The sequence below is a fragment of the Nelusetta ayraudi genome, unplaced genomic scaffold (genome assembly GCF_046127955.1).
Source record: "Nelusetta ayraudi isolate G7.1 ecotype Tasmania unplaced genomic scaffold, CSIRO-AGI_Nayr_v1 ptg000097l, whole genome shotgun sequence".
NCBI classification, from domain to species: domain Eukaryota; kingdom Metazoa; phylum Chordata; class Actinopteri; order Tetraodontiformes; family Monacanthidae; genus Nelusetta; species Nelusetta ayraudi.
Genome location: NW_027466147.1, coordinates 2,265,076 through 2,291,805, shown reverse-complemented (window position 1 = coordinate 2,291,805; position 26,730 = coordinate 2,265,076). Strand labels below are relative to the sequence as shown.

Sequence of the window (26,730 nt, the reverse complement as noted above, 5' to 3'; positions counted from 1 at the left end):
CCTGCTGCTCGTCATCTGCCGCCCTTAAAAAAAACAACCCAGAAACGGCCAAGTCCTCCACTGTGCCGCTCCTCCTGGGACAAGCCAGGCAGAAACGCACTCACACACACACACACGCAGGGCTCACGACGTGGCCGGTCCGGATCAAAGAGCTCAAACTAATTAGCCATGCGGAACGGGAACACGGCCGTCTGCTCCTGGGCTTGGGTCCGTCAGCGGCCATCTGTCTCGGGGAAACTCCTCAGGACGCGGAGGGGACGGGCGAGAGGCACGACGGCGTTCAAAGGTTGCAAACAAGGTAAAGACCTCGAACACGAAAACCTTGCATTGAAAAGCTCGAGATCAGCTGCTGGATTAGATGAGTTGAGGCAGCTTCATCTTCATGGCAAAGTCGAAACTCATTGGAATCGGAGTCGAAGGGAGAAACGTTGCTGCTGTTTCTGATTGGCCTTAGTCGGCCGGCACCAAAAGAAAAGAGGCATCACGTCACAAGTGTGAGGAACCTCTGGTATCCTCTCGCAGAGCTGCCGAGCTACAGGCTGCAGGCATTCCTCAACCCGGTGGAAAACGCTCTGTGGGAGTTGAAGCACAGTTTAAGGTGGAAATCCCCCCAGGACTGTAGTTGTTGTTTTTCAGGGGACTGCAGCTGCAGGTTTTGTGTAAATCCCTCCAGCTGGGGCACATTTTTATTGTTTCCGTCAGTGTTTTTACTCCCCTCAACAACACCACCACCACCACCACCATCGCCATCGCTACTACACCACCACCGCTACTAGATCATCACCGCCACTGCTACACCAACACCGCCACCGCCACCACTACACCACCGCTGCTACATCACCCCTACGACACCACCACCACTATGAGACCACCGCCGCTACCACTACACCACCGCTGCTACACCACCACCACCACTACTATACCACTACCAACACTACTACACCACCACCACCACTACTATACCACTACCAACACTACTACACCACACCCCTTCCCAGCAAACTGCTGAACTCTGTCCTGATTTAAACCACTGCTGCCCACACCAGCATCCAGTCTGTAGCACCAGTGTGGTGTGGTGACGCACACAAGCCATGTGTGGACATCTGCACACACACACACACACACACACACACACACACAAAGTGTGCAGTTTTGCAAAGAGAAAGTGGAATTTCACAAAGACGTGCGTCCGATAGAAAAGTACAAATGAGTATTAAAAAGTCTCAGATTTCACACATTTTCATATTTTTATCTTCATCCTGGCCTCCCACCATTTGTTGTTTTTGTGTATTATCCTTAATTAGACATTAACTGAGAAAGAGCTCCAGAAAACAGCCTAATTAGCCCGCTGTTCCCAGCCTCCTGCTAAAAATAAAGCCGCTTTGCCGGAGCCTCCACATGTTTGGTGGGAGGCAGAAGAGAGGATGCGGTCTCAGAGGGCAGAGCCAACAAATGGTGCGTCGCTGAATTCTGTGACATAACGAAGGGCTGATTTACGGAACCGTGTGTCGAAGTGAATACTTTGTGAAAAGTAGAGAAATCAATCACAGGGTTTCGCTAACTGGCTAACAGCTGTTTTCAGGAGCTCTTTTCGGTTTGTGTGTAATTGTGGATAATTACCTAAAAAAACAGCACGACAGGACGTTAGTTTCAGACTAGATCAGTGTTATTACAGCCTGGCATTAAAAAGCCCTTCATTTGTATTGCATCTCCTTTCGTCGCTCGTTCATATATACATTTTTTTTTTACATTCTACATTTTCAAGTAAAGCGCTGAGAAATAAAACACATCTCCTCCACAACCAAAGCAGCGTTTTTTTTGTTTGTTTTTTTAGATTTATGTCGCCGCAGCGGCGGATTAATGCTTCAGAGGCTGAAGACTGCGACGGTTTTAAGGATTTATTCCGAGCTGTTTAACGCGGGAACCTCGCAGGAGATCACAAGCGGTACAAACCCCCCCCCCAACCGTCATCCGCAGCATCAGACGGCATGAATGGTGGTTTGGACGCTGCGGCTGTGCAGCCGAGGGCTAGCGATCGCTCTCAACCTCCGCGGAGGTATAAAGCACGACGCAGTGATGTCGGCGAGGCGTGGGCGCTGCTGCAAACAGGCTGCCAGGCGGCCGTCGTGTGGGAGTGTGAACTTCTGCCGACCGCCGAGAAGCTCGGCCCAGCTGGAGGACAGCGGCAGGCACCGGAGGGGGGCGGCAGGTAGGGGGCGCCGGCGGCGGCGCTCAAGGGTCGGATTTCTTCGCACCCGCGAAAACCGAAACCCAATTCCCCACAAATTGACTTTCCGTCAGTTTTGAAAAGGGGGCAGGGGAAAAGGTCGCCTTCACGGCTTCTTGGCAAATAGCGTTTTTTTTGTTGTTTTTTTTAAGTGCGGAAGCGTTTAACGTGAGCGGGGAAGCGTCTCTTTGATGGCCCCGGTTTATGGAAGTGAGCAAATATATCGTGGGCGAGGCAGGGAGGCTCCGAGGAGGGAGCAACTCTCGAGTAAACAAAAAAACGAGAGACAAGAAAATAAAGGTAACGCAGCCGCCGCCACGACGCAGCGCTAATTAGCTGCGAGCACAGAGGGCGAGTGGCTGCGATTGTTTAGAGGGGGTTGAGGTGTGTGTGTGTGTTTGTGTCGCGGGGGGGGGGGGGGCTGGGCAGCACAGTGGGGGGGACGGCAAGTGAAGAGGGAAAAACACTGAGGAAACGTTCACGCACAGTGAAAAAGTAAAACAAACAAATCAGGCTGTTTACAGCTCGAACGGCGACGTCCTCCGAAGTCTTGTTTGCTCAATTATAACAAAAAAATATCTATTTTGTTTTGCTTTCTTCTTCGCTTCTGGGACCAAACGCAGAGAGGAACAGTTCTTTTACTCTACATGGATCCCATCCATGGCGTCCCCATCAACCCGTCACTGTCATCGCCTTCCTCTCCAACCAGGTGGAGGTCGTTGAACGCATCCTGCCCTGACTTGAAGGTTCCTCACTGCAATCCACTGGCATTTTTCTAGACTCTTAAAAAACAGCACCGACAGCACAGCAGGCTGCTGTCGGAGGAGAGACGGTGCGAAGGTGGCTCCGCCTCGGTCAGAGAGAAAGTGATGGAACAGATTACAGCCGAGGGTGGGTCATGGCCCCCAGAGGGGAGCCGCTCCTCCTGCCGCCTCCGCCATTTACAGGAGCCAATTTGGCGACTTTGTTATCGGGGGGGGCGGCACGCGGCGCCAACCATCAATGCTTTTTTTTCCCATTTTCTTTTTTTTTTTTTTTTTTTTTTTTACTCCCGGACATCCGTGTCCGCGGAGCTACAAAAGGCAGAGGCGCAGCCCCCCCGAGGGCTGGCGAGCAGGATTAGCCGTGGCTGGGAGCCGCGCACAGGAGGACAGTTTGCACGTTAGCGCCAAGACTTTGAATCTCACATTTTTGGAGTGGCGAGATTTTTTTTTCCCCCCAGGAGGAAATAGTAATAACCACAGCCAAAACTCACCCCCAACTCATTTGATTGGTCGCTGCAAAGTCTCTCAGACTGATGAGACTTAGGGCTTATGCGCGTCACACTGCAAATCGCAATTCACTTTGTGGAAATTTTAGGCGAAACGCAGCTACAGTCACACAACTTTGGCAAAACGTCGAAAGATGGAAGTCCATCAAACGATGACACAATTGAAGGTTCTGATGGGACGTTGACTTCCGGCCGAGTCCGGCTGCTGCAAGAAAAAAACAGGCCGGTGAGAGCAGGAGCGGGAGCGGGAGAGGGAGAGGGGGAGGGGACAGGAATGCTAATGAGATGGAGGCTCATTTATAATGCACCGGCAGCAGCGTTGGACAGCGAAAGCGGCTAATTAGTGATGATTTCAGCCGGGATGCGGGGACGGTTATGGATGGAGCGGCGAGGACGTGAAGAGCCTTGATTAACGCGCCTCCTCTCGCTCCCGCGCTCAAGGAGGGGGAGGCACTCAAGCAGCTGCTGCCTCGCTCCCGAAGACGCTCGACTCCGGGACGGCGAGCGAGCGGAGTCGCCCTGGAGTGTGCAGCTGCGGCAGCATTCACCCGGACCGTTCCGGGCGCTGTGGAAGGGAAGCTGCTTCTCAGGTTTTCCATTCACGACTTTGAGCATTCGGACTCGGAACCGGATGTCTCACGTCAGAGGGGGGGAAAACAAATCACTGATTTGTTAAAAATAGAGAAACGCTTATTGGAAGCGGTTCCACCGAAACTCTGAGCGGCATGGAGAGCTTTTTTCCCCAGTGGCCACTCGAGGTACTGCAGCCAAAAATCTCATAAGGCCCAGCCAGCATTTTCCACACAGGCAAAATACAAAATGGTCATAGGAAGAGCCAGAAAACACAGTTTTCAGTTATTCTATTTTATGTCATGGATGTAATTTTCTTTCTAAAAAGATTTCTAACAGCCAGAACATCCCCAGGAAAGACTTTATTCCTAGCGGGACAAAGGAGCCTTACGTCTTGTGTCTCAGCTCGATCTGATTGGCTGATGCTTCCTGACACTACTACCCATGCTCTATGGGAAGTTACCCAGAAACCCCTTTGGCATATGCGCTAGCATATGTTAGCATATTGTGCATGCACGCAAGCGCATGGTTCTCTACCGTCTACTACTCCGGTTCAGTGCGACTCTGCTCTGCTGAGTGCCGTGAGGTGGTTTGGCTCCACGTGGAGGGTTTGCCATGTTAAGTGGGAGCGACCACTTCCTGTCGGCTATTTTCCCGGTTTAATCAGTGAAATAAATGCGGTTGATTTAGTTCCGTCTGGCATGTCAGACTGGTACACAGCGACTTTATCGCCAGTCATCTGACCGAAGCTCCTCTGACTCACTTCACTTCCCATCAGATCCTGTACACACACACACATACACACACACACACGCGGCGTTGTCGCCGCGTGCTGCCCCCCGACCAGCATCATCCCCTCGCAGGTATTAAAGGTTAATTTTCCGAGTGAGCTGCTCCCGCCGCTCGCATTAGCGCGCTGATTCATTCAGCCAAGCGGCAGCCGTGTGTCTCTGTGTGTGTGTGTGTGTGTGTGTGTGTGTGTGTGTGTGAGTGCGTTGGTGACTCACACACAGCCGTTGCCACCCCTCCTCCCGAGACACTGAACCCGGCAGCCTGAGCGCCCGCCGCAAAGTGTGATGATGAGTTCTGACGAGAAACACAAGCGATTGTGCGACGGCTGGACGGTTGTCATGTCACACACTCGCAGAGCACAGAGTTTCACCACAGCCAGAGAAACATTTCTTCGAGCGCCCGTCAGACACAGAGACACGAACGAACGAAAGATCGAAATGCAGATTTATGGCAGAATGTTTTGTACCCCCTCACAGTGGGGTGTCGGGAGCCAAGATACTACGAGTATTACGGCTTCTGCGCTTTACACCATTCAATGGAGGCACCAGCACATCGTAATTGTACTTTACCAAATTTTTTTAGAAATATCGCTTTTATTTTGCGAAAAACTGTAATGGAAAAGCAGCTTTGTCGCAGTAGCATATTGCTATTACTGTAATTAATAAAGCCTTCCAGTCTGCAGCCGGCAGCTGCACGACGTCTAAAGTCTACAACGGCTTCCACACGTCGAGCACCTGAAGTGCGCGGCGCCCATCAGCAGCTGCGGCCGCCCACGGCCCGAGCAACTGAAGCCCAATGTCCTTTTTTTTCCCCCACATTTTCGGATGGAGGCGGTTGGCAAACAATTTGCGTAATGAACCCCCTCCCCAACCGAACCGGAGCCATACTGGAGGCGCCCGCCAAAACAACAGCTGCTCACAGGTGATTGACTCTCCTGCAAAAAGAAAACTGCGTCTCCGAAGGAGGCGGCAAACTGGGTTAAAAGCCCGGCCGTTGCTCATTTCAATATAAAGTCCATTAAAGGGCTGCGTGAGTGATGTAATTGAAGCGGGATGATGAATCCAGCCGGGGATCGACTGTGACAGTCGCCGTTGCGTCGTTAGGAGGCGTCGCTTTCGTGGCCCGCCGCTGGTAATTTGATTTATGCTGCCTTTCACACGTCACATCATTAACCAGTGTTTATTAGCCGCTGATGAAGTATCTATAACCACCCACGGTAATAGGGGTGAGTTGGGGTGGGGCGGGATGGGGGGGACTCTTCCCTCCCTCAAGTGAGAAAAAGGTCAACTTGTTCAACGAGTTGACCTTTTTTTTTTTTTCCTCCACCCCCTCAAACGACCGTCTGAGCGCCTATCACACACCTGCAACTTGCAGCTTCGTGGCTAATTGACTCCGCATGATGCGGAGCGACAGGGCAGATCAGACCGCGGGAGAGAGTCACATGACCGGCAGCTCGGATCAGCGGACGTCTGGGTAATTTATCGGTTGTCTCCTCGCCTTTCGGTCGGTTGGCCAACGTGAAGGAAGTCGGGCTCAAAGCGTAAACATTCCTTCAAAGTCAAAGCGTCTTTATTTGTCTCCTGGGAAATCACAACCACACGTTTAACTAACCAACATGAGAAATACATCGGAATGCTAGACATACATGAGCAGCTGCATCACAAACGGAAAACACTAAAGTACTCAACAGAGTTGCATATCTGCTGCATTTCCACTGTGCAAATTCAGCATCACGTAGCTCCTGATCATTTCCATCCACCCTGCACAAACTGCTCATTGATGAGTTTGACTGAGGTTTGGATGGACGAGTGCTTCTGTCTACTGCGCCGACATCCATCGACTCCACACTGTAGCTTCTCCTGAGTTCAGTATAAGACACTGGCTACTGGCTTTGAGCAGAAGCCACAAACCTTCCATTTCCCAAGTCCAGACCCGAGAGGAGGATCTCGCGTTTCCCCCTGCGAGACATAATGTGGTTCACTCTGCTGCACCGTATCTGCAGGCTGCTGCTGCTGCTGCTGCAGCCTCCTCCACGGGTCTTTAGTGTTTCAGCACTGACTGAGTGCCTGGTCGCCTTCTGTCCAACACGGTTAGGAGCGTGTGTGAAGCGCGGCCCGTCTCTCTCATCTCCTCCGCCGAGGAAGGAAAGCGCTGATATTCCGCGGCGCCGATCCCCACCCCACCCCCCCACCCCCCCCACCCCACCCGCTGCTCAGCCAGCCAAGGCCGCGCCGCCACGGATGAGTCAGCTCGCCAAAGCCACCGCCGTCACACTCTACTTCCTCTTTTCTCCTCCCCCTTCCGACGATCGTCTCCGCCGCCGTCCAATTCCCATTCTCACCATCCGTCCGTTTGGCTCCCGCCTCAACTTCAGCTCTGTCCATCGCTGCAGGATTATCTACCGCTTTTTTCCCTTCTTTTTCTGGCTTTGCAGGGAGGGGAGAGCCTCGCCGTCGTGAAGGGAAAAAAGGAGAAAATAAAAAGTTGTGGAGAATCCAGCGCTGACCTGGATTCTCCGCTCACCTCTTGCACTCCTCCTGGAGCCCGAGGAGAGCTTCAAAGAGCCATGGGAGAGGTGGGGGGGTCGGGGGGGGGGGGTCGCCTGGTGGAACATCAGAGAGGCCTCAGCCAAGGCATGATGGGATTTTCTCCTCCCCCCGCCCCCGGCTGGTCACCCGGTGGCAGCGGCTGCAGAGGTCAGGGACAGTTTGTTTCATTTTGAAAAAGGGGGAAACACAGCAACTTTGACTGGATGTTGCGGCATCAACAAGGTGGCAGCGTCGAGGCTCTGTCGCGGGTTTAATCAGGCCTGCGAGGCGCAATCAGCAGCAGCAGCAGCAGCAGCAGCAGCAGCAGCAGCAGCAACGTGCTGAGAAAAGTTCACATCCCCGCTCGCAGTTGGCTTCCTCTCAGCTGCTCTCACCTGCCTCTCACACAGGGTGACAAGTAGGAGGTGTGTATAAGTGTGTAAGTGCGCGCGTGTGTGTGTGTGTGTGTGTGTTTTCTGCGCGGTTATTTTGGTCGGGAAATTTTGCTGAAGTCTAAGCGACTCCCCAGGAACAGGCGGCACTCTGACTGTTTGACACCTCCTCTGTTGATTGCAAAGGATTTCTGCAGCTCGTCTCACAGCGGCTCCACTGTTTATCGCTTGATCAAGGACGGTAGCAGAACAAATCTTAAGGTTCCTTCCCGCAACCTTAAGGTTTCACTGGAGGGCTTGAAACTCAGAGGACAGAAACGCATTTATCTGCAAAAACCTCAAGTGGAATCACACTTTGGGCCCGTCTGCAATGATTTGCTGCGACGTTGACGACAGAAAAGTCACTGACCTTTGACGACGTTGAAGTTCAATGACACTGAACAGCATTTGACTGCGTTGGAGAACTCAATCTGTTCGATTTGTTTCTCCGACCTGAAGTTACAGCAGCTTTCACCTTAATAGATACACGGCAGCTACATCCTGAACGTAATGTTTTTTTTTTTTTGCTTTCAAGGCCACTACTACAATTTACTGCATTGTCTCCGGATGGAGTCGCTCCACTGCCTCAGTGCGATTCAAGGAAATGTTGTTTCTCCTCCAGATCTCTAATTATGATGCATCAGGCTCGTCACAGAAACCGAGGCAAATCTGTGGGAGGGGGAGATAATGTGCAAAAATCTCATTTGGCAAAAATGAATACAGCTCGTGTCCCCGACGCCGTTGCGAGTGCACTCTCGTTACCGCAGCCATCAAACAGCATTGAAGAGCCTCGTACGCCGCTTGTTTGTTCAAATCAAATGGATCTAAGATTGAAGAAAGGATGAAATGGAGAGGTGACAGAGAGAGAGAGAGAGAGAGAGAGATCTGAGGTCCATTATGAAGCTTCACGTGGCTCTCAGTTAGCTGATAAAACTAATAACTGCAGCAACAAGCTGCAGTCGCAGGCTCAACGATTGTCCTCCAAACCGCCTCCCGGCTGAAAGGACTTGTTTTATTCCAATCACACTTCGTCTCAGAGCTTTGATGGAGTCGACGGAGGAGCTGGGATTATTCATCGTGTTCGCACCATCATGAATCAGCTCGACTCGGCCGCATTTTCCTTTTTATTCTCGTTTTTTTTGTTGCTGTTTTTTATCAGCAGCCGCGGTTCCAGAAGGGCCGATGGTCACGAGCGCAACTTCCTGTCAGAGTTTTCTCGCTTCGTGACCAGACTACAGCAGGAATAATATTTAGATGCCTCCGTCGGGGTTGCAGGATTAGCGCTCGCTGCTGCTGCTTTGAAGAGGAACCCTTCAAAAGTTATTTTTTTCTCCTGTGATAACACAGTCTGACTGTATAAAATATGAGGAACCCTTCGTCACTTCATAGAAAGCCTTCGCCGTATGAAAGGAAAGTTGGGGGGGAAATAAAACACCAACAGATTCTGAATATCTGCCTCCTCTTCTGACGAGACGCAGACTTCAAGGCCAAAAACTTTCAGACTGCTTGTTAATGAGGACAGTTGCAGTTTTGAGAGCGGAGTTTTTACGAATTGTATTGGATTGAAAACATTTGGGTTGAAGAAGCGAAAAATCCCACTTTTTTTTGGTTTAAAGTTTAAACCAAGTTCCAAATTTCAAATCTGGACATTCTTCTGACGACGGCGTAAAAATCTAATCAACCTTTCAGATCACACCAAGAGCTTTTAAAGTCCAGCATTATTCAAGATGCGTGAAATCCTGCACTGCTCCTGCGGCACCAGGTTCCCCGAGCTTGTTGCCTTTCCAGCCGCTTCCACACAGGCATTTGGTTGGGCAGCTGTTTTCTCAATCAGACTCGCAAAATTCACTTTGTCTTCATCAATCAGCGCAATTAGGTTTCCCACGCGCACAACTGGCCAGTTGGCAACAGCCTCAAACACTTCCAGAAGGCGCTTTCTGAGTTTTTTTGCTGCTACGCTTTTAGCACAATGCAGCTAAAAATGAATAAAGACTGGAGAGTGTCGAGGCCGAGACCAGACCAGGACTTTATGTATCGAAGAAAAAGAACAACAAAACAGAAAAAAAAGACCAGAATCTTTTTTAAATTCAAGTTTGCTTCTAAATGGAAGAGGAACATCTCTTTTCAGAGAGGCATCTTTCAATCATTTTCTTGAACATTTTGCTGCTTGGCCAACTATTTTGAACCATTTTCAAATAAGCAACTTTGCTTGATGAAATGAAAAAATAAATGAACCAGGAATAACGTCACTCTGAGCGTCACCAACAGACCGGAAAACAGCAGCAGCTGGATTCTATTCCATTATTATCGTGTCGTTACAGTGTTGGCTGCGTCTCGACCAGTCTTACTAAAAATCCCCAGTCCGTCCAGTCCGACACCGGGACAAGACCCAGTAAAACATGCCTCCGAGTCCGAGACGAGACGGAGACCCCTAAAGAGTGGTCTGGAGACCGACACCAATCTCCAGACCTACAACACTAGCGACGGCTGAGCTTGGGAAGGCTGTCGGCGGCACGATACTGGAGCTCTAAGCGTCGGTGTGAAGCTGGCCGTCACACAGCAGCTGCTGTGGAAACTTATTTAAACACTGCCACACGTGAGAGTTTTTCACACTTTTTGTATATTTCACACTTGTGTACGCACACAAACACACACGCAGAGTGAGCGCCTCCCCGATGTGCACCAGGCACTCGTTCCTCTCCGTGCACACGCCGCCGCCTCCTCCCTCCCTCCCCGCCCCCCCCCTGCTGTGAAGACGGATTGCAGTGAATTGCATTTCCGTCCAGGACACACTGCTCAAAGAAGCTCCAGACAAATCCCGGGCCAGCCGAGGTCGGCGCCCGTCTCACGTTTGAGTAACGCCGCCGGTTACTGTAGCAATCAGACAGCGGCCCCCGAGTCATCAAGGTCGAGCAGGGTCGATTATGCGCGGCGGGAGGAAGACGCAGCTTTGCGGAAGCGCGGTTTTCGAAGCTAAAAGGCCCCGGCTGGGTGACTGGAAGGAGGCGATGGAGCCCTCGGTCGGAGGGATCAGCGTTCATGCATAATGGCGGGAACGCATCCACCCAGTGGATCTCAGGCAGCTTAACTCTGCCGGCGCTTCACAGTAATGCCTCATTCAGACGGTGACAGAAAAATAAATGAATAAATAAAAATCCCTGTGGAGCTTTGAAGAGAGCGACTTTCCTCAAAAGTAGTCATATTTTTTTTTTATTTATGGTCGCGGAGGGAATTTGATTCAAAGTTTGTTTCGGTTGGAAACGTGACCCAGTAAATCTTTCCGGGTTAAACTCGGAAGGAAGTTACTGGAAAAAGACGAAGCGAAGCGGCAAAGTTTTCCTCAGCGGTGTTTGGAGGCCTCTAGCAGGCAGGTTCACACGGACCAAATTAACCGCACTGGCAGGCAGCGATTTTCTTTCATACTCTGACTGCTGACAGTGCAGTTTATGCAGTTATCTAATGTGTTTTTCTTTGCTGCATAATTACATCTTACAGCTTGCTCATATATTTGATGTCTTCAGGATCTATCTGCACTGTAGAAATTTGTAATATTGCATGAGAGGGTGTGTCCAAACTTTTGACTGGCAGGGTGTCAAACACACAGATGCAGTCGTTCACCGACGCAGGATGCGAGGTTTGGCGTGTGTTGAGTAACAGAAAAAGTTTGGAAATAATGTCGAGGGTGGAAGAAGGCTCCTGCAGCTGCCTCCTCCATCCCCACGGGGCCAAATTACCTGCAGAGAGGAACAGAAGCGAACAGTCAGATATGACACCAAGCAGCGTGCGATTATGCAGGAGGAAGACTTTTAATCTCGAAAACGAGTTGGGTTTCTTTGAGGGATGTTAGAGATCTCGCCAACAGGCACTCGTGTAAATTGGCTGCAAAGGGAAAAGGCGGCGCTCCCGCGACCGCACTCACTCCGCGGGCCCGAGAGGAAGGGATCTGCTAATTGGTGAAGCTGCTGATCGACCCCGGTGAGTCAGAGGCGACAACTCAGGTATGTTGGGAGCGAGAACAGGAGCGAAGGCTCACAGGAAGAGCGCGTGCGTGTGTGTGTGTGTGTGTGTGTGTGTGTGTGCGTGTGCGCGCGTGTGTGTGTGGTATCGTCACCCTCCTGGTTCACACACCGAGAGGTGTTGTCGACGTGACTTCCGGAGGTTCTTTTAAAATAGCTCCGCGTTTGCTGCCGAAGCTCGGATTTAATTCCACACGACCATCTGGGAAAAGACTCAGCGAGACCTTCATCACGTCGCACTCAGCAATCAAGTCACTCCAGTGAGGCGGTGATATTTATGTGCATTCTAAACATATTTTGTCAGAAGTTTACATTTGCAAACTTTCGACGTCTGCCTTCAGCAGTTTTTTTTTGTTTTGTTTTGTTCCTGCTGAGATACGTAGAAATTGTTCCCCCTCCCCCCCCAACGCCTTCAGCCAAAGACAGAGAAATTCATCGCCTCAGCATGAAATCCATCCTGGGCTTCCCCCTGCTTCTTACACTTCTGATGTGATTATTTCGAGCGCAGTGTTTTCAGAGACGTTTCTGCTTCCGCTCCACAAAACTAATCTCTGTCGCGTGAAAGGCAGACGGAATTGATCCCAGCGAAGGAACCTGCCGCATACGAGCCCGACCGGATAAATATATTCACAGCCACAATCACCAGAACAAGCTTTTGATGGATTGAGATTTATTGTTATGACAAAAAAGCAATTACTCAGGCACTTTGGAGGCGCACAATCCCGACAACTTTAACCGTCCATCTGGAAAAGAAGGTGAACGGCCCATAAAAGTCATTCTACCATTTTTTTCCCCCCGCTCAGGCACTGATGAGCTTCTTCCTTTCTGGGTTTGCTTTGTTTCTTTACTGTCGCATTAAAGCACTTTTGCAGAGCTAATTGTTCGGTAAAACCTTATGGGAGCTTTAGCGCTTCGCAGGCGGCGGCTAAATTGGGGTTTAAATTTCAATAACAGATGCTGTGTGAGACCCTGTTTATCTCAGAGTGCGGCTACGGATGACGCAGACGTTCACTCTTTGGCGAGAGAAATCCTGGGCGGAGGGGTGGGAGGGATCTCGTCCCGAGATCCGGCGGTTTTCGTTGGGAGTCGAATCTTGGCGAGTCTGTCTGGGTGGAACATCTGCTGCCGTTTGACACGCGGAGAACAAGCAAAAGGCCCAACGTTTGGACGGGCGTCAGCCGTTCAATCAGTTCGGGCCAAATGAGGACACCTGCGGGACGCCGCCCCCTGCTGTCTACCTCCGGTACTTCTTCGGCAAGGCCAGTTTTCCGAGGCGGCAATACATCACCTCAGTGAACGCACGTTTGATTTCGGCTGCACAGATGGCCAACGACACTTCCGAGCACGCTGAACGGCTGCTCCGGATAATGAATATTCAAATGAACCCCAAAAAGGACGACTAGCGTTCAAACGCCTGACCTTGAATGCGAAGGTCTGTGGAGCTGTTTTTAAAAATAGATCTTTTCACATCACGGCCAGAGAACCTGCCGCCACAGCGTGACGGGAATAAGGGAGAAAAAAACACATTGGATTGAACATTAGGCTTTCAAAGGGCCATCTGATACCGAGTTCATCCCTGCAGGTGGCTGAAAAAAAAATGAAAGGATCTCTTCTTCTTCTTCAGAGCCGGATCTTCGGCCTTGGAGCCGTCAGACGGTTGGTTAATCTCCTGGAGGGCGACTCCAGCCGTGCCGGTCGATGGTGTGACCTCGCGGCGGCCGAACAGCCGCGTGCCACCCGCGCTTTTCACTTCAATTTGTGTGGATCAATTTCCAATATCAGCCTCTTAAAAAGAAACCATCAGACGCGGCAGCGGCGTGGCAGCGTTCGTTGCTTCCTCCTGTGAGGGAAGCCCAGTGGGGCGTGAAGGGCAAAGAAAAACAAGCCGCCAAACACAGAGAGGAGAAAAATACAGCAGTATGTTGGCGATGTCATTGTGTATCTTGTAATATTGTTGTTCTTTTTTCGGGGAAAAGATGGCCAATCAAATTTCTTGCTGAACTTGATAGGTGGTCTAAACAACAATTAGGTGAGAGCGTGTTTTAAACCTCCTCCACGTCGCTGGTGAAGGGAGAAATGTTGAAACAATTCAATTGAAACGGTCGGTTTGATCTTCCTTTATTTCCTTCCTTATTTCCTTTATTTCTCCCTTTATTTTTCTTTAAGCGAAAAACATTCACGATCTCTGCTTGATTACAACCCTGTGCTGTTTGCCGCCACCGCTGCCGACGCACACTCAGAACTTTAACCAGCCCATCTCACATTATCAGCTAATTGGCTTTTTGTCGACCATTTGCGGCCCACCAGAGTTTTCTGTGTTTCGGTTTGACATTTGTTTCGTGCTGAGAGAATGATTGACAACAAACCAGTGTGGGGGGGACAAGAACTTTCTTAAAAAAGAGGCTGGAGAGACGCCGCCACCTTTTCATGTCGCTTCCTGAGCGTCGGCAATTGTGCTGACTGATATCCTGGTGGTCTCTGGGCCCCTGGTGGTGTCTGGGCAGCCCGTCCTGGTAGCCTGGGGGGAGAGGGGGGGGCTTGAAGCTGATAGAGTTGCCGTGACGGTCAACGTGAACGAACCCAGACTGGCTCTCTCCTAGTTAGCCAAGCCGTCGAGGGCTAAAGGGACTCTGTGTCCTCCAAAAGCACTTTGACTTGGCACCATTAGTGGTAAAATAATCTCATCCCAGTTGCACTGTCACTCTTGGCCACAAAATAAGCACTTCTCTTCACTCAGCAGGGGGATTTACTCTCTTCTTTCACCCAACCAAAGTGTTTTTCAGGCTCTCCAAGGATGAACGTGTCCCCAAAAAACCATGGCCCTTAGTGGAACGGGGAAAAAAAGGAAAAGAAAAGTCAATAGCTGTCAAAGGCCGCCGCAGACAGCTCACTGTGACTCAGTGCGGTTTGAACAATGGAGGATTTTCTTTTCCCAATTTTTCCCCCCCACTTTATGTCATCTTTTCCGAGGTCTGACATTGACACAACTCTGTGTGGGAGTTTGGAGAAGCGGCCGCGCTTCTTTAAAAGCCTTGACACGCAGCCGTGATTGGTGCGAGTCCTTGGTTGGTTGGCGAGATGTGGCTGTTTGAACGCAGCCCACGCCGCCACCTGAACGGCTCCTCTGGCTTGTGTGCAGCGGCAGGTATTGCGGTGAGTTGTGGTGCATTTTCCAACCTGCAGACATGGTCTGAATGAAGAAGTGCAAAGTAGTTTGATGTGGGAAAGACCAACATTTTTCTGCAGCATTTTTTCTTTGTTTTAACCATGTTTTTTTTTTGACAGTGAATTTTTTTTTTTTTTACTTATGCAGCCTCCTCAAGCAATGAGACAATGAATTACTAATACTTAAAAACATCTCATCTGAAAACCGCCCAGTGGTTCTGGACCAGTAACTCCTTGGATTGAGGATCAAGTTGTAACCAGAAGAAAAACTTGACTCTCTGACTCACTTATAGAAGAATTTCAAGTCCCAGAGATGAATTACTAGCTACTCGTTGTCAGCATGGAACAGTAAGATTGTGCTTTTTACCTCTCACAAATAGTACCTTTGCTGTCTTTGCCGGGCTTCCAGAGAGCCAAAGCCTTCCATTTTCTTCTGGTGAAAAACTTCCTGCGTCGTGAAAACGCCTTGACTTTTCTCTCTGTTCTGCTCACCACTGCAGTTGCACTTAAAACTCGCAACTCACATTATTTCCATCAGCTAATTGGCTTTTTGTGGACCGTTTGGGGCCCAGCAGGGTTTGCTGTGATGCAGTTTAATGCAGCTTGTTTTGTGCTGGAGAGAATGGTGAAAACAAACCAGTCGGGCGAGAACAAGAATTTTCTGTTTTTTGTTTTTTTTTAAAAAAAAGGAGGCTTGAGAGACTCGACCCCTCCCACAGCGTTTTTATTTTGTTCCACTGGGACCCAGTGAGGACCAGGGTGAATATTTCCTCTTAGCTGCTGAAGCCCCAGGTGGTCTCTGGATGGCTGGGCAGTGGTGTAGTGCAGGGTATAAGCAAGTATATTGAGTATATCAAGTGGTCTGATTTGCGTTCATAGGATGGTGAGGGCATGACCCACTCTACACCGCCTCTAATTGGCGAGTACTCATTGCCTTTGTTGCTTAGATTGGTTCAATTTAGGTGTTTGTCTGATGAGCCAATCAGAGGCAGAGTAAGGCAAGTGGTGCCTGGGAAGATTAGGATTAGGGGGTTAGGGTGAGGGTTGACAAAAAATGACTGGCCTATGTGGAATACTAGTAAAGTGAGAGAGTCGTTGTCCAATGTTCAAGGCTGGATGGATCATGAACTAAGGAATAGTTCACTCAAAATATAGAACTATCTGTCTGTGGGGCAGTATTGAGTCGTATTTACATCATTTCATAATCGCGGAGGGAAACTAGCAGAAATTATGTGACAATGTGCAAATACTACTGGCCCATTTTGGGGTAAACTGAATAGATTAGTCTTACATGTGACTGTTTATAAGTCAGGGCATTTTTATCCTGCTTAACTAAGGGCCATCAATTAAGAGTCGACCAAGGAACCACGACCCCACTGGCCCTGGTGGTCCCTGGTCCCCTGGTGGTCTCTGGCCCACTTGTCCTGGTGGCCCCTGGTGGTCTCTGGGCTTCTGGTGGTCTCTGGCCCACCCGTCCTGGTGGCCCCTGGTGGTCCCTGGGCCCCTGGTGGTCTCTGGCCCACTAGTCCTGGTGGCCCCTGGTGGTCTCTGGGCTTCTGGTGGTCTCTGGCCCACTTGTCCTGGTGGCCCCTGGTGGTCTCTGGGCTTCTGGTGGTCTCTGGCCCACCCGTCCTGGTGGCCCCTGGTGGTCTCTGGGCTTCTGGTGGTCTCTGGCCCACCCGTCCTGGTGGCCCCTGGTGGTCTCTGGGCTTCTGGTGGTCTCTGGCCCACCCGTCCTGGTGGGCCCGGACTGATGGATTCTGTCAGTCACAGTGAAGCAGTCGGGGGAATGAAGACAATCGAAGGGAAAACTACGACCGAGTCCTCCATGCGCCGAGCCGTCGGCTTCACAAAAGCTCTTTTATTATGTCTCTGCAAATGTGTTTGGTCTTGTCGTCGCTCGCATTTTCCCCTTACACGGCTCCCTGTGTATCAGCCACTATTCAATCACAGGCCGGCTCTTCTCTCTATCGCTGCTGGAACTGGTGTGAATCACTCTCGGCTCGCTCTCATCTCGCCGTGTCTCTCTGCCCAGTCTTTGATTTCTGACTCAGTCTTTGTTTCTCCCTCTGATCACGCCGCTCTTTAATCTGCTGCGTCGAGCTGGAAACGATCTTCTTATGCACTCTCCGTCTACTTAACCTTTTTTTCACCCTCTGTCCTCGATTGTTTTTTCTTTTCATTTTCAGCTCACTTGTCCTTTGTTTTTTTTTTCTTCCTCATCCTCTTTGTCCTTCTCTGAGTGCCTTTGGGCTCCGCGGGGAATCTCCCTCGTTTGGCTTCGGCCTTCCTGCGGCACGAAGCTGGTAGTTTCTGCTCTGATGGGCCTGCGATGAAAAAAAAAAAAAAAAAAACGCTCTTGGAGCCTGAAGGACGTTGGCTCATTTAACTTCGGCTGTCAGGGTCCAGAGCGACTCGTCCTCATTCCAGTGTCCCACACTTTCAGTCCAGAGCCGGAGCTTTATTTTTTTTTTAAATTCCAGCATTTAAGTAGAGCAGCTTCACATGGTCAGGATGACTAGAAAACCGCACAATTAGCCCGCTGTTTAGTGATTTCCAGAACGGAGTGACTTAGCATATTCGTTTAAAAGGATTGCAGAGAGAATAAAGGATTAAAAGCGGAACTTTTCTTATGTCCCAGGATTCACTGGCTGGATGTGGACACAGATCAGTGTGAGCAAACCTTGGTTCAGTGGCTTTTGACTAACTGGGCACATAAAGCCCATCCACATCTAAAACCATTATATAATCTTTTGCGTGACTCGTGTTGCCCCGGCGTCCAAACTCCTTCATCTCCTCCTTCATCCTTTTATTTCCGTTTCATCCTGTTGAGGAGTCAAATACGTCGTTCTCCCCCAGCCCCGGGGCTTCAGCCGACCTAAAAAAAAAAAAATCCCATCAAGGCCGAGGTGAGTCGGCTTGGTGGACCGAAGCTCCACACTGTTGAGGGTTATGAGGATGGAAATAAGTGTCAGCTGGAATCGGAGTCGGCCGTGAGCGCTCGTTCACGGTCCGGACGGATGATTTGAAGATGAATGTGCGGCCGATTAGCCGGACTGCACGAAGTCGACGCTTAACCTCCCCCCATTGAAATGCCTCGACATCTGAAATCGCTGGTTTTCACGGTTTGCAGAGCAGCAGTCGCCGTCATGTATGTAATCCTGCTCTGATTTCCACAACTGTGTGGTTGAGCTCTTTCTTTCTGCAGACAAATTTCCCGTCGCGTGACGAGTGATGAGTTGTTCCTCGCGGTTCCTCATTAAGATCTTCAGACCAGATTCATGGTGCTTCTCCGACCGTAGTCGGTTCTCTCTCTGGAGCCTTCCGTCCTCCTTTTACGCTCGAGCGCTCAACAGCTGTTAGCGTGCGAGGACGCCGATGGAAAAAAAAAAAAAAGTAAACCAAAAAAAAAACAAAGCAGCGCAGGGGCTTCTGGGAAAGGAGACGTCTCGCGTAGCTACGCGGAGACTTTGTCGCAATCAGACGAGCTAATTAGCCCTGAGCATCCTGATCAGTCAGGTGGAAATTTCAGGGAAGAGGAAATGAAACAAAAGATAAAGATAAAGCGTCACTTGCAAGGCAGCAGGACGCGCTGACAGAAAAGCTAAAGGTGTCTGAGTTTCACGAGAAAAGAAGCAAAATGTTGAGACAAGACAGATTAAAGGATGTTAAACAATATTAACTGTCTGGGATTTTCTGTTATGTTCACATTCAGATTCGGCTCCAAAATATCTCAATGTCGTGGCCCAAATCCATGTCTTTTTTATCTTTTCACAGCCAGAATCAATCATTTAGAGTTCGGTCCAGTGCTAATGAGAAGGGAATAGTGGGGTTTTTTGGCCTTAAAGTAGGGCGTAATATCTAAAAGTGAATACGCGAAGCGCGGCTCTCTAATTTTAGTTTCAGTCCGTCGGCTTCAAAGTTGAGCTTGAACTGCTTTGAAAACTTTCTTTGGCCATGGAGGAATTTATTGTCTCAGATGAGCTGGAGACATGCGATTAAGAGAATTTCCAATTCTTCAGAGAGATGAAGTACCCAGTGGGCCTCTTTTGAGAGCGCTTAAAGAGTGAAATCTCAAAATGAGCGAAATCTCCTTGAGCAACAAGCAACAAAGTTGGAAAAGAAAAGTTCAGCGGCTGAGCCGAATCACCGCCTGCGCAACTCTTACTGCAAGACGCCGCTAAATACAAGCAAACATGGAATTTATAACAATCCCCAGTGTTTTGTTGTGCCAAAAATTACAGGAAAAAAAAAAACATCCTGGAGCTTTATTAGTCTTCATTCATGATGAAACCAAATTAAAACTTTGAAACTAATCAGGGTTGAAACCAGGCCACCACTTTTGATTAAAGTAGAGATGAAGATATTCCGCACCTAGAGGCGAAAACACAGTTTATATTTAGACTCTTGCCATTACTTATTCACAGCAGATACTCCAACTTTAATAAATTATTTATGAGAGACATTCAGATAGGATGCAATGTGCAGCTGCTGCAACAACATGATACCTCCCAGACCAATTTTTTTCTTAATTATTTTTAAGGGGAAGGAGTGGGCGGCTGCAGGAGGAGGCGCGTTATTGGATGATAAAAATTGACTCGGTGGGAGGCGAAACATCACTGCGGCAACTCAACTTGGAAGAAGAGTAAAAGAAGATCCCAGTATTGTGTTCTACCGATGTTCGGGTTTAGTTTTCATCACGGACTCAGCTTTTCATCATTATTCATGCTCCAAAAAACAAGCAGACAAACAAAAACTGTCTAGATTTTTTTTACACAGCAGCAGGAGCGTTTCCAAGGGGACGACTATCAGTGACGGACCTGATTGCGACACTGAATTCTGCATTTATCCAAAGTCACTTCAAATAAAAAGAGAAACAAAAACCAAAACCACTTAGATATGGTATCAGAATTCTGAGTGTGTGTGTGTGGATGCAGGTCCGTCACTGATCGACGTCCCCTTGGAAACGCTCCTGTTGTCGTTTGTTCTTCTCTGTGGCGTTTGCAGTACATTAAAAAGTCATTCGCGTCACTGGTTTATGTATGCGTTGCCGTTGTTAGTGGTACAGTGAACACTCTCGGCCACCGCACGACTCTTCCTACCTCAGTTAACAAAGGCGGTTAAATATTTCATCACAGTCTGAAACACGAACGTCAACCAGCCAAAGATTCTTGGTGTTGACAGAAACCCTCCGGACCTCTGACCCTACCGGGCCCCAACATGTGTTGGCATTCAGAGTGTTGCCAACACATCACTCTGTGGGAAAAAAAATTATTAAATAACACCATCGAGCCTGTTTATTAATTACTACTGCCCCCCTCCTCCCCCCTGACTGACAGACCAGAGTTTATCCTGGCCTGTTGACGCGGCCGCTTCGGCCCGCCGCCAAGAGCCCCGGAGGTCGCCGCCGTCTTGTCGTCTTTCACAGCCGAGGCAGATGGCCGTGTCTCGGAGACGTCCCTCCGGAGAGACGACGAGCGCACACGGAGGCGCTAATGGTGGGAGGAGGCGTCGGGGAGACGGAGCGTGAGATGTTCTTCGGAGTCTGTACCGAGAAGTGGAAAGTGTCTGGCGGCGGCGGTGGCGTTTGAATTACCCCCTGAACAGGGGAAAATAAATCACTTTGAAACAAGACGCGACAATTACCTAAAGCAGGGGTGGGCAACCTCGTTGACTGGTGGGCCACAAAGGGCAGATAAATGAATGTTTTGGTGAGCCACCTCATAGGGGAAAACAAAAAAAGTTTAGCGGACTGCATACGGTCCCCAGGCCGTAGTTTGCCTACGCCTGATCTAAAGGGAGAGTTCTCACAAAATTAATATTTTGTGCTTTGGTTACTCATCACGGTGTCAGCGGGAGGGTCTTAGGTTCTCCCCAATGCCCGGACTCTGAAAGTCGTACAGAAGACAATTTGCGTGAAAACATGCGGCTGTGCAAACGTCATATTTTTCCTTTCCTTCAACCATCAAACACCAGCATGTCAACGCAGACTGGAAAATAAGACACAGAGTCCACAGTCACGGTGCCGAATCTTTGATTCCGAGCGAGTTATCCCTTTAAATGTGACCCCAAAGCATCTCGGCTAAGTCTTTGACAACGCACGGTTCTCACCCTTAAAGTCTCTCGATGTGAGAAGACGAGAGGTGAGACGGAAGAGTCGTTTCATTCTGGGGTCGTGGCCTGGAGCAGCGAAGCAGGTTGGAGCTCCACCACGGCCGTCAAGAGAACGGCCGGATGATTCGCGGCTCCTGCGGGTGATCGTTTCTCTCCGTCTCATTCGAGGCCACAGCGAGCTGCTCTCTGATTGGCCCGCGAGAGGACGGGACGACGTGTCCAAAATGCTTGACGCAATTGTAAAAAGCTTTGAAGCAGCCGTCAATATGAAGGTGTAAGACGCGTTTTGTTTTGGTTTTTTTGCCAACAGGGGCCACCAAAGACATGGGCAAGATGCTCGGCGGGGAGGAGGAGAAGGACCCCGACGCTCAGAAGAAGGAGGAGGAGAGGCAAGAGGCGCTGAGGCAACAGGAGGAGGAGAGGAAGGCCAAGTACGCCAAGATGGAGTCGGAGAGAGAAAACATCCGGCAGGGCATCAGAGACAAGGTAACGGCAGCGAGCACCAGCGCTTGCCAGACGGTTCCCCGCTGTGTCGGTTCCCCGGAGAGCAGGAAGGCTGCGCTGTCTGCCGCGCTGACAAGGTCAACGGGATTGTTTTGATAGGAGCGGCACGCATCTCATTATTGAAATAAATAAATAAACAAACATCCACGAACTAACATCTGTGTACACGCTGTCAGGCAGGACGCTGACACAAGAACAACAAGAAGTTTTAGAGCCGCTGTTTTTAGACAGAATTGATTTTTAGGAACTTTCGAAAATATGAAATCTCAATCTCACTGCACCGACCTCGGTCAGACTCCGCCCACCGTCGTCACCTTCCTCTTCGTGCTCGGTAGCGCATCAGGTCTTCTCATCCACGCTGCCCTTCTTAGGCACCTGGCAGCTAAGCAGATCTGATGAACTCTGATTGGCTCATTCTCAATGGAAAGATTTCGCTTGAAAGTGTGTTTTTAGAACATCCTTGTTGATGCATTACTTACTACCCTACTCCAAATAACACACGCTTGTGTTTTTCATACATTTTCGACATCGGTCGTCTTCGTGTGTCTGGAAGACTCCCTGATATTCCACGTTTAGGTGCCACAGAAGGACCTAATTAAAGCAAAAGCAAGCGTAGCTCGACAGCAAATAGGATCCTTGTTGCTGTGTCAAGTATTTCATTCATTGGTAATAAAATTGTCATTTCCAGGGTCCCACTTGATAAATTGGACTCAATATTTGACCACTAGAAAGTGGAGGGGGAGCAAAAGAAGCCCTCCCATTGGCCCGTTTGCAAGTATCTCCGGGGGCTTTGACGAGCCAGCAGCCGCTCGCAGCCGAACACCGGGCTGTTATCTCAGAAGAGCGTTTGATTGCGGCAGTAAACAGAGTGGCCGACGCAGCCCTTCATTGGTAGCGGTGCGGGTCTGAGGGCGAGCAAGACAAAGAGGGAGAGATTTGTGCAGAGGCGACGGCGGCGAGCAAACAAAAGCGCCAGAAGGAGACGCAGCGAGGATTCCTACCCGACTATCAAGGGCCATTTTCTCCGTTTCTGCCCGTCCGTCAGCGATACGCCATCATAGCAGCAAAATAACGAGATCCAATCGTAGAGAGAAGCCGCTTTTGTTTTTTTTCCCGCCTCTAGTCTGATGTCGAATTGGCCGCAAATGGGCTTTACGTAACGGCCAGAGAGGGGTCTGGCGCCACGGCGTCTACACACACACACTATTGATTGAGCCGTTCCCAAACGAAATGGACGCCGGCCGTTTTCTTCTCCAGTTATTTACTGCTGCGGAATCACATCAGCGGGCGCGGCAGGCGGAGCCGGAGCCAGATGTCACGGAGGAGAGCGGCTCGTTCTCCGCAGCGCTGCTCGCTCCACCGGCCTCGCCGAGCTCGCCAAGCTTCTCCCCCAACCCCCACCCCCCGGCTGCTTTGGGTTTTTGCTCTTTTGGCAAATATGGAGGCATCATGGCAGGATCCTGTTCACCCACTGGTTTGAAGTCCTTCTAGGCAAAGCTTACTGCTCGCAACGCCAACAAAATGCTCAATGAGACCAAACGAGTTCATCGTACCCTCGGCTCTGACGTGATCAGCAGTGAAATTTCAATCAAACTCAATCCAGAAACACATCATCTCTCCTGCAGAAACGTGATCAGTTACGTTCTATGCGTTACTCTCATTATCTGTTCGGTAGGTAAAGATGATACACAACCTAAGGCGTTGGCTCGCCAGCTCATTGATGTTCTGTTATGTAGCAAAGATTTACCTTGAGGTGGTGAAACAACATGATTGGATGATTCGGCAGTGGGCAGTGAAAGGAACTTTGAAAAGCGCTGCGTCTCGACAATATTGAACGTCTTCGACGTCTTGGCTGTGGCCGTCCACTCCCTCCTGGTTGAGATGAATCAGCACCATTTGCGCTACAATTGTTCAGTTTTGCGTTTGCGTCCACGTCCCTCCACAGCTGGACAAAGCGGCCACATTCTGCTCCTCTGGTGCGCAGTAGCCAGCACCCGAGCACAAATCAGGTTTCAGTGGATTAGCGGTGCGGCCGGTGGTTTCCCGGTGATGAATATCTCGGGCCTTTCCTAATCTCGTTCCAAAGCCATATTTACCGAGCGAGACCTCTTATTTTTTTTTATGTCTGCTTTGTCTCCCCGCTCCAGTACGGCATCAAGAAGAAGGAGGAGAAGGAGGCGGAGGCGGCGGCCGCCATGGAGCAAGCCTCCGAGGGCAGCCTGACCCGCCCCAAGAAGGCGGTGCCCACCGGCTGCGGCGACGAGGAGGAGGAGGAGAGCATCGTGGACACGGTCATGAAATTCATCCCCACCCCGCTGATGGATATGTTCAATAAAAAGTAACTGGCGTCGCCCGGGTGAAACGCAGTCGTCTGCGGCTCCTTTGCGAAGCGTCCATCCAGACCCAGATTAGCCCCCTTTTGGTCCCCCACACCCCCCCGCCCGCCGCCGCCACCCCCCCCAAGCCTCCCCCGCCCCACCTCATCCTCGCCTCTCGGTGTCCTCGGCTTGGGCTTGCGTGTCGCGAGTTTCCACCTTCAGCGGCGACTCTCGCCACACGTTTTTCTTTCAAGCCGTCGCTCGCTCAGACCGAGTCCCGACTCCGCCCATCATCCACACTTTTTGTTTGTAAATAGCCTCGGGTTATATATAAATATAAATATATATATATATACATTATATATAAAAAATAAAGAGAATTATTGTTATTATTAAGAAGTGAAATGTGACGCGTAACAAGATATATAACAAGACTATAAGCCATATTTTTAACGTTTAACGAAAATTATTCAAATCATATCAAAATCTGATTGAACTTTTCCTGTTTGGTTCTCGCTGATATTTGATACGTGATGTATATAAATATTGCATTTTTATCGGTTCCCCCAACAACGAGGGTTCACCCCATTAACAGTCCCGAACGTTGTCCTCGTGGATGTGACGCTTGCCAGTCGGAAACCCGAAGGTCGTGGACCTCCTGTGTGACGAGATGTTTCAAATTTTTTTGTTGTTGTGTTTTGTTTCGTTTTTTCGCTTTTTTTTTTTTCTTTGTTTGTTTTTTTCAAGCATGCGAGTAAAGTTTTGTGAAGTGAAGTTTCTTACGCGGACACCAATTCATTTGTAACGACGAGCAAAATATATTGATATTTGAGGCAATAACTGGTTTTTCCTTTGATTAAATTAATTTCATTTTTGACCGACGCCCCGCCCACCGTGTACAGTTGCAGATTAAAGTCTAAAATGTTCTTCCAGTGGGGGAAAAAAAAAACCAAACACGGATGTAAAGTTGTGACGCCATTCTTAAGATAAATTCAGTTGCCGTCTGTTAACTACACAACGCTCGACTTGTAATTCAGTTGCCATCATTTTTACTTTTTTTGCGTTTATAAGAAGAAAAAAAAATAATAGAAACGTTGCAAACACAACAATGTTGTGAACACCACTATATGTGAAACAGACAGTGACAATAGTGCAATATATTGTTCGGAACATGAAGTTGTCCTGTGTCCGTTGGTTTAAACTGATGGGAGCAAAAAGTCCCAAATCGGCAATAACAGACAATCTTCATGGTTTTGTGTTCGATGTGCTACTCAGTGTTTAAGAAGAGACACAAACAGACGTGCGTCTCCATAGTGACTGTGACGCTTTTTGTCGGAGAACAAAGAGAAACGTGGGGGTGGGGGGGGGGACGATTAGTTTTGTGTCGTCTACAAACGTGTTCCGTGTTTACGATCAGGACGCAGCGGCTGTGAATCCAGCGGGACTTTGATTGAAGAGCCGAGGCTCTGAAACCTTACAACTTAAAGTTTACGTGCTGTGTAAAAAGCACACATTTAAAATGAAAAGATTTGAATCCGTTTCGCCTCATACTTTCTGATGGTTTCGGTTTTTGATTTGTTTCGTTCTTACCTTGCCTTTCTCCACTCCTCCTTCATTCCAGTCTCCTGTTAAAACATTCCAGAAATTCCAGACATTCCACCAAACTTGTGCCGGTAACGCTCAAAATGTGCAGAAGTTGGAATCCCTAAACTGGGTCGGCGTAATCGACGAGTTCCTGATAAGGGGAAAACTGACGTTAGCCTAGCTCTAATGTGCTAGTAGGAAACAAACTGAAAAACAAAAGATGATTTAGCTGCTTTTGGATGGAAAAATAGTCTTGTACAAGTTCAAGGAAAAGCAGAAGTTATTTGTTAGCAGAATCTTGTTCTACCTTCTCGTGATACACACACAGTGGACATAGGTGTAAATACATAGGCCTGTTTTAGTTAGCTGAACATCTAGCCAAGCTAATTCTGGAATTGTGCTCCTGTGTGGCATAGACAAAGGAAAGTCTGCCTTATTAGTCTGCGCATTGTGACTTCTGCAGTTTATGTCGGAATAGTATATTTAAAAGAAAATGTACCAGAGCACAGAACAGCAAAAGGACTCAAAGTGCATATTTGTCTACCTTTAAAACGGCGTGTTAGCACTTAGCAAATGATGTTTACAGCTACGGAAAAAAAAAAAAACAATCTTCGCCAACGCACAAACTCATTTCCTGCATCCGACCGAACCAAAGACGAGCGCTGGTTGTGGCGGACGTGGACGAGAGGTCGCATTCCATTTCATTAGCGCACATCGTGTTTATTTCAAACTTCTCAGGTATTCTTCTTTCGGCGTTCGCGCAACATGGACTAGCGTAGCTCGCTTGTCTCTTAGCCTAGTTAGCCATTTTCTGCTACGCATCACCTACATCGACGCCATCGCTGACTCATTGCTGCACACTTATTTATTTATTCATTTATTTATTATTTTTCTATTTCAGAGAGCTAATATAACTGCCCAGTCGATCGCAGCTCAGCTGCACTCGGCTCCCGTCCGCGAAACCCCACATCCGTCATCCCGTTTAGCGCCCATTGATCGCCAACAGACCACTGCCCAAGCAAACTGCCCGAGTCGTGATCGATTCGCTGCCCTGTCAACACCCCGAACTCCGACTCTCGCTCTCTTTTTTCGGCCGGAGGTCGCTCACTCGCGCTCGCGCCACGGAGCCTCTTAACGTTGACGAATAAACTGCCTGGATAATATTCCACACTCCGGGCTTGGAAAAATGAGGAAGTCTTGCTCTTGGTGTA

At 49.4% G+C, this 26,730-nt stretch overlaps 1 protein-coding gene across 2 annotated transcripts in view; it reads left to right on the top strand.

The window, feature by feature from the left end:
* LOC142902761 (complexin-2-like) overlaps positions 1 to 24,072 on the top strand; it is a 37,424-nt gene extending 13,352 nt beyond the window's left edge. For both annotated transcript variants that reach the window (XM_076048179.1, XM_076048181.1), the window contains exons 3-4: positions 21,424 to 21,599; positions 23,765 to 24,072. In XM_076048179.1, coding sequence (XP_075904294.1) covers positions 21,424 to 21,599; positions 23,765 to 23,959 — 371 coding nt within the window. In that variant the 3' untranslated portion in view covers positions 23,960 to 24,072. The remainder of the gene's footprint in view (positions 1 to 21,423; positions 21,600 to 23,764) is intronic.
* Positions 24,073 to 26,730: the final 2,658 nt, after the last annotated feature.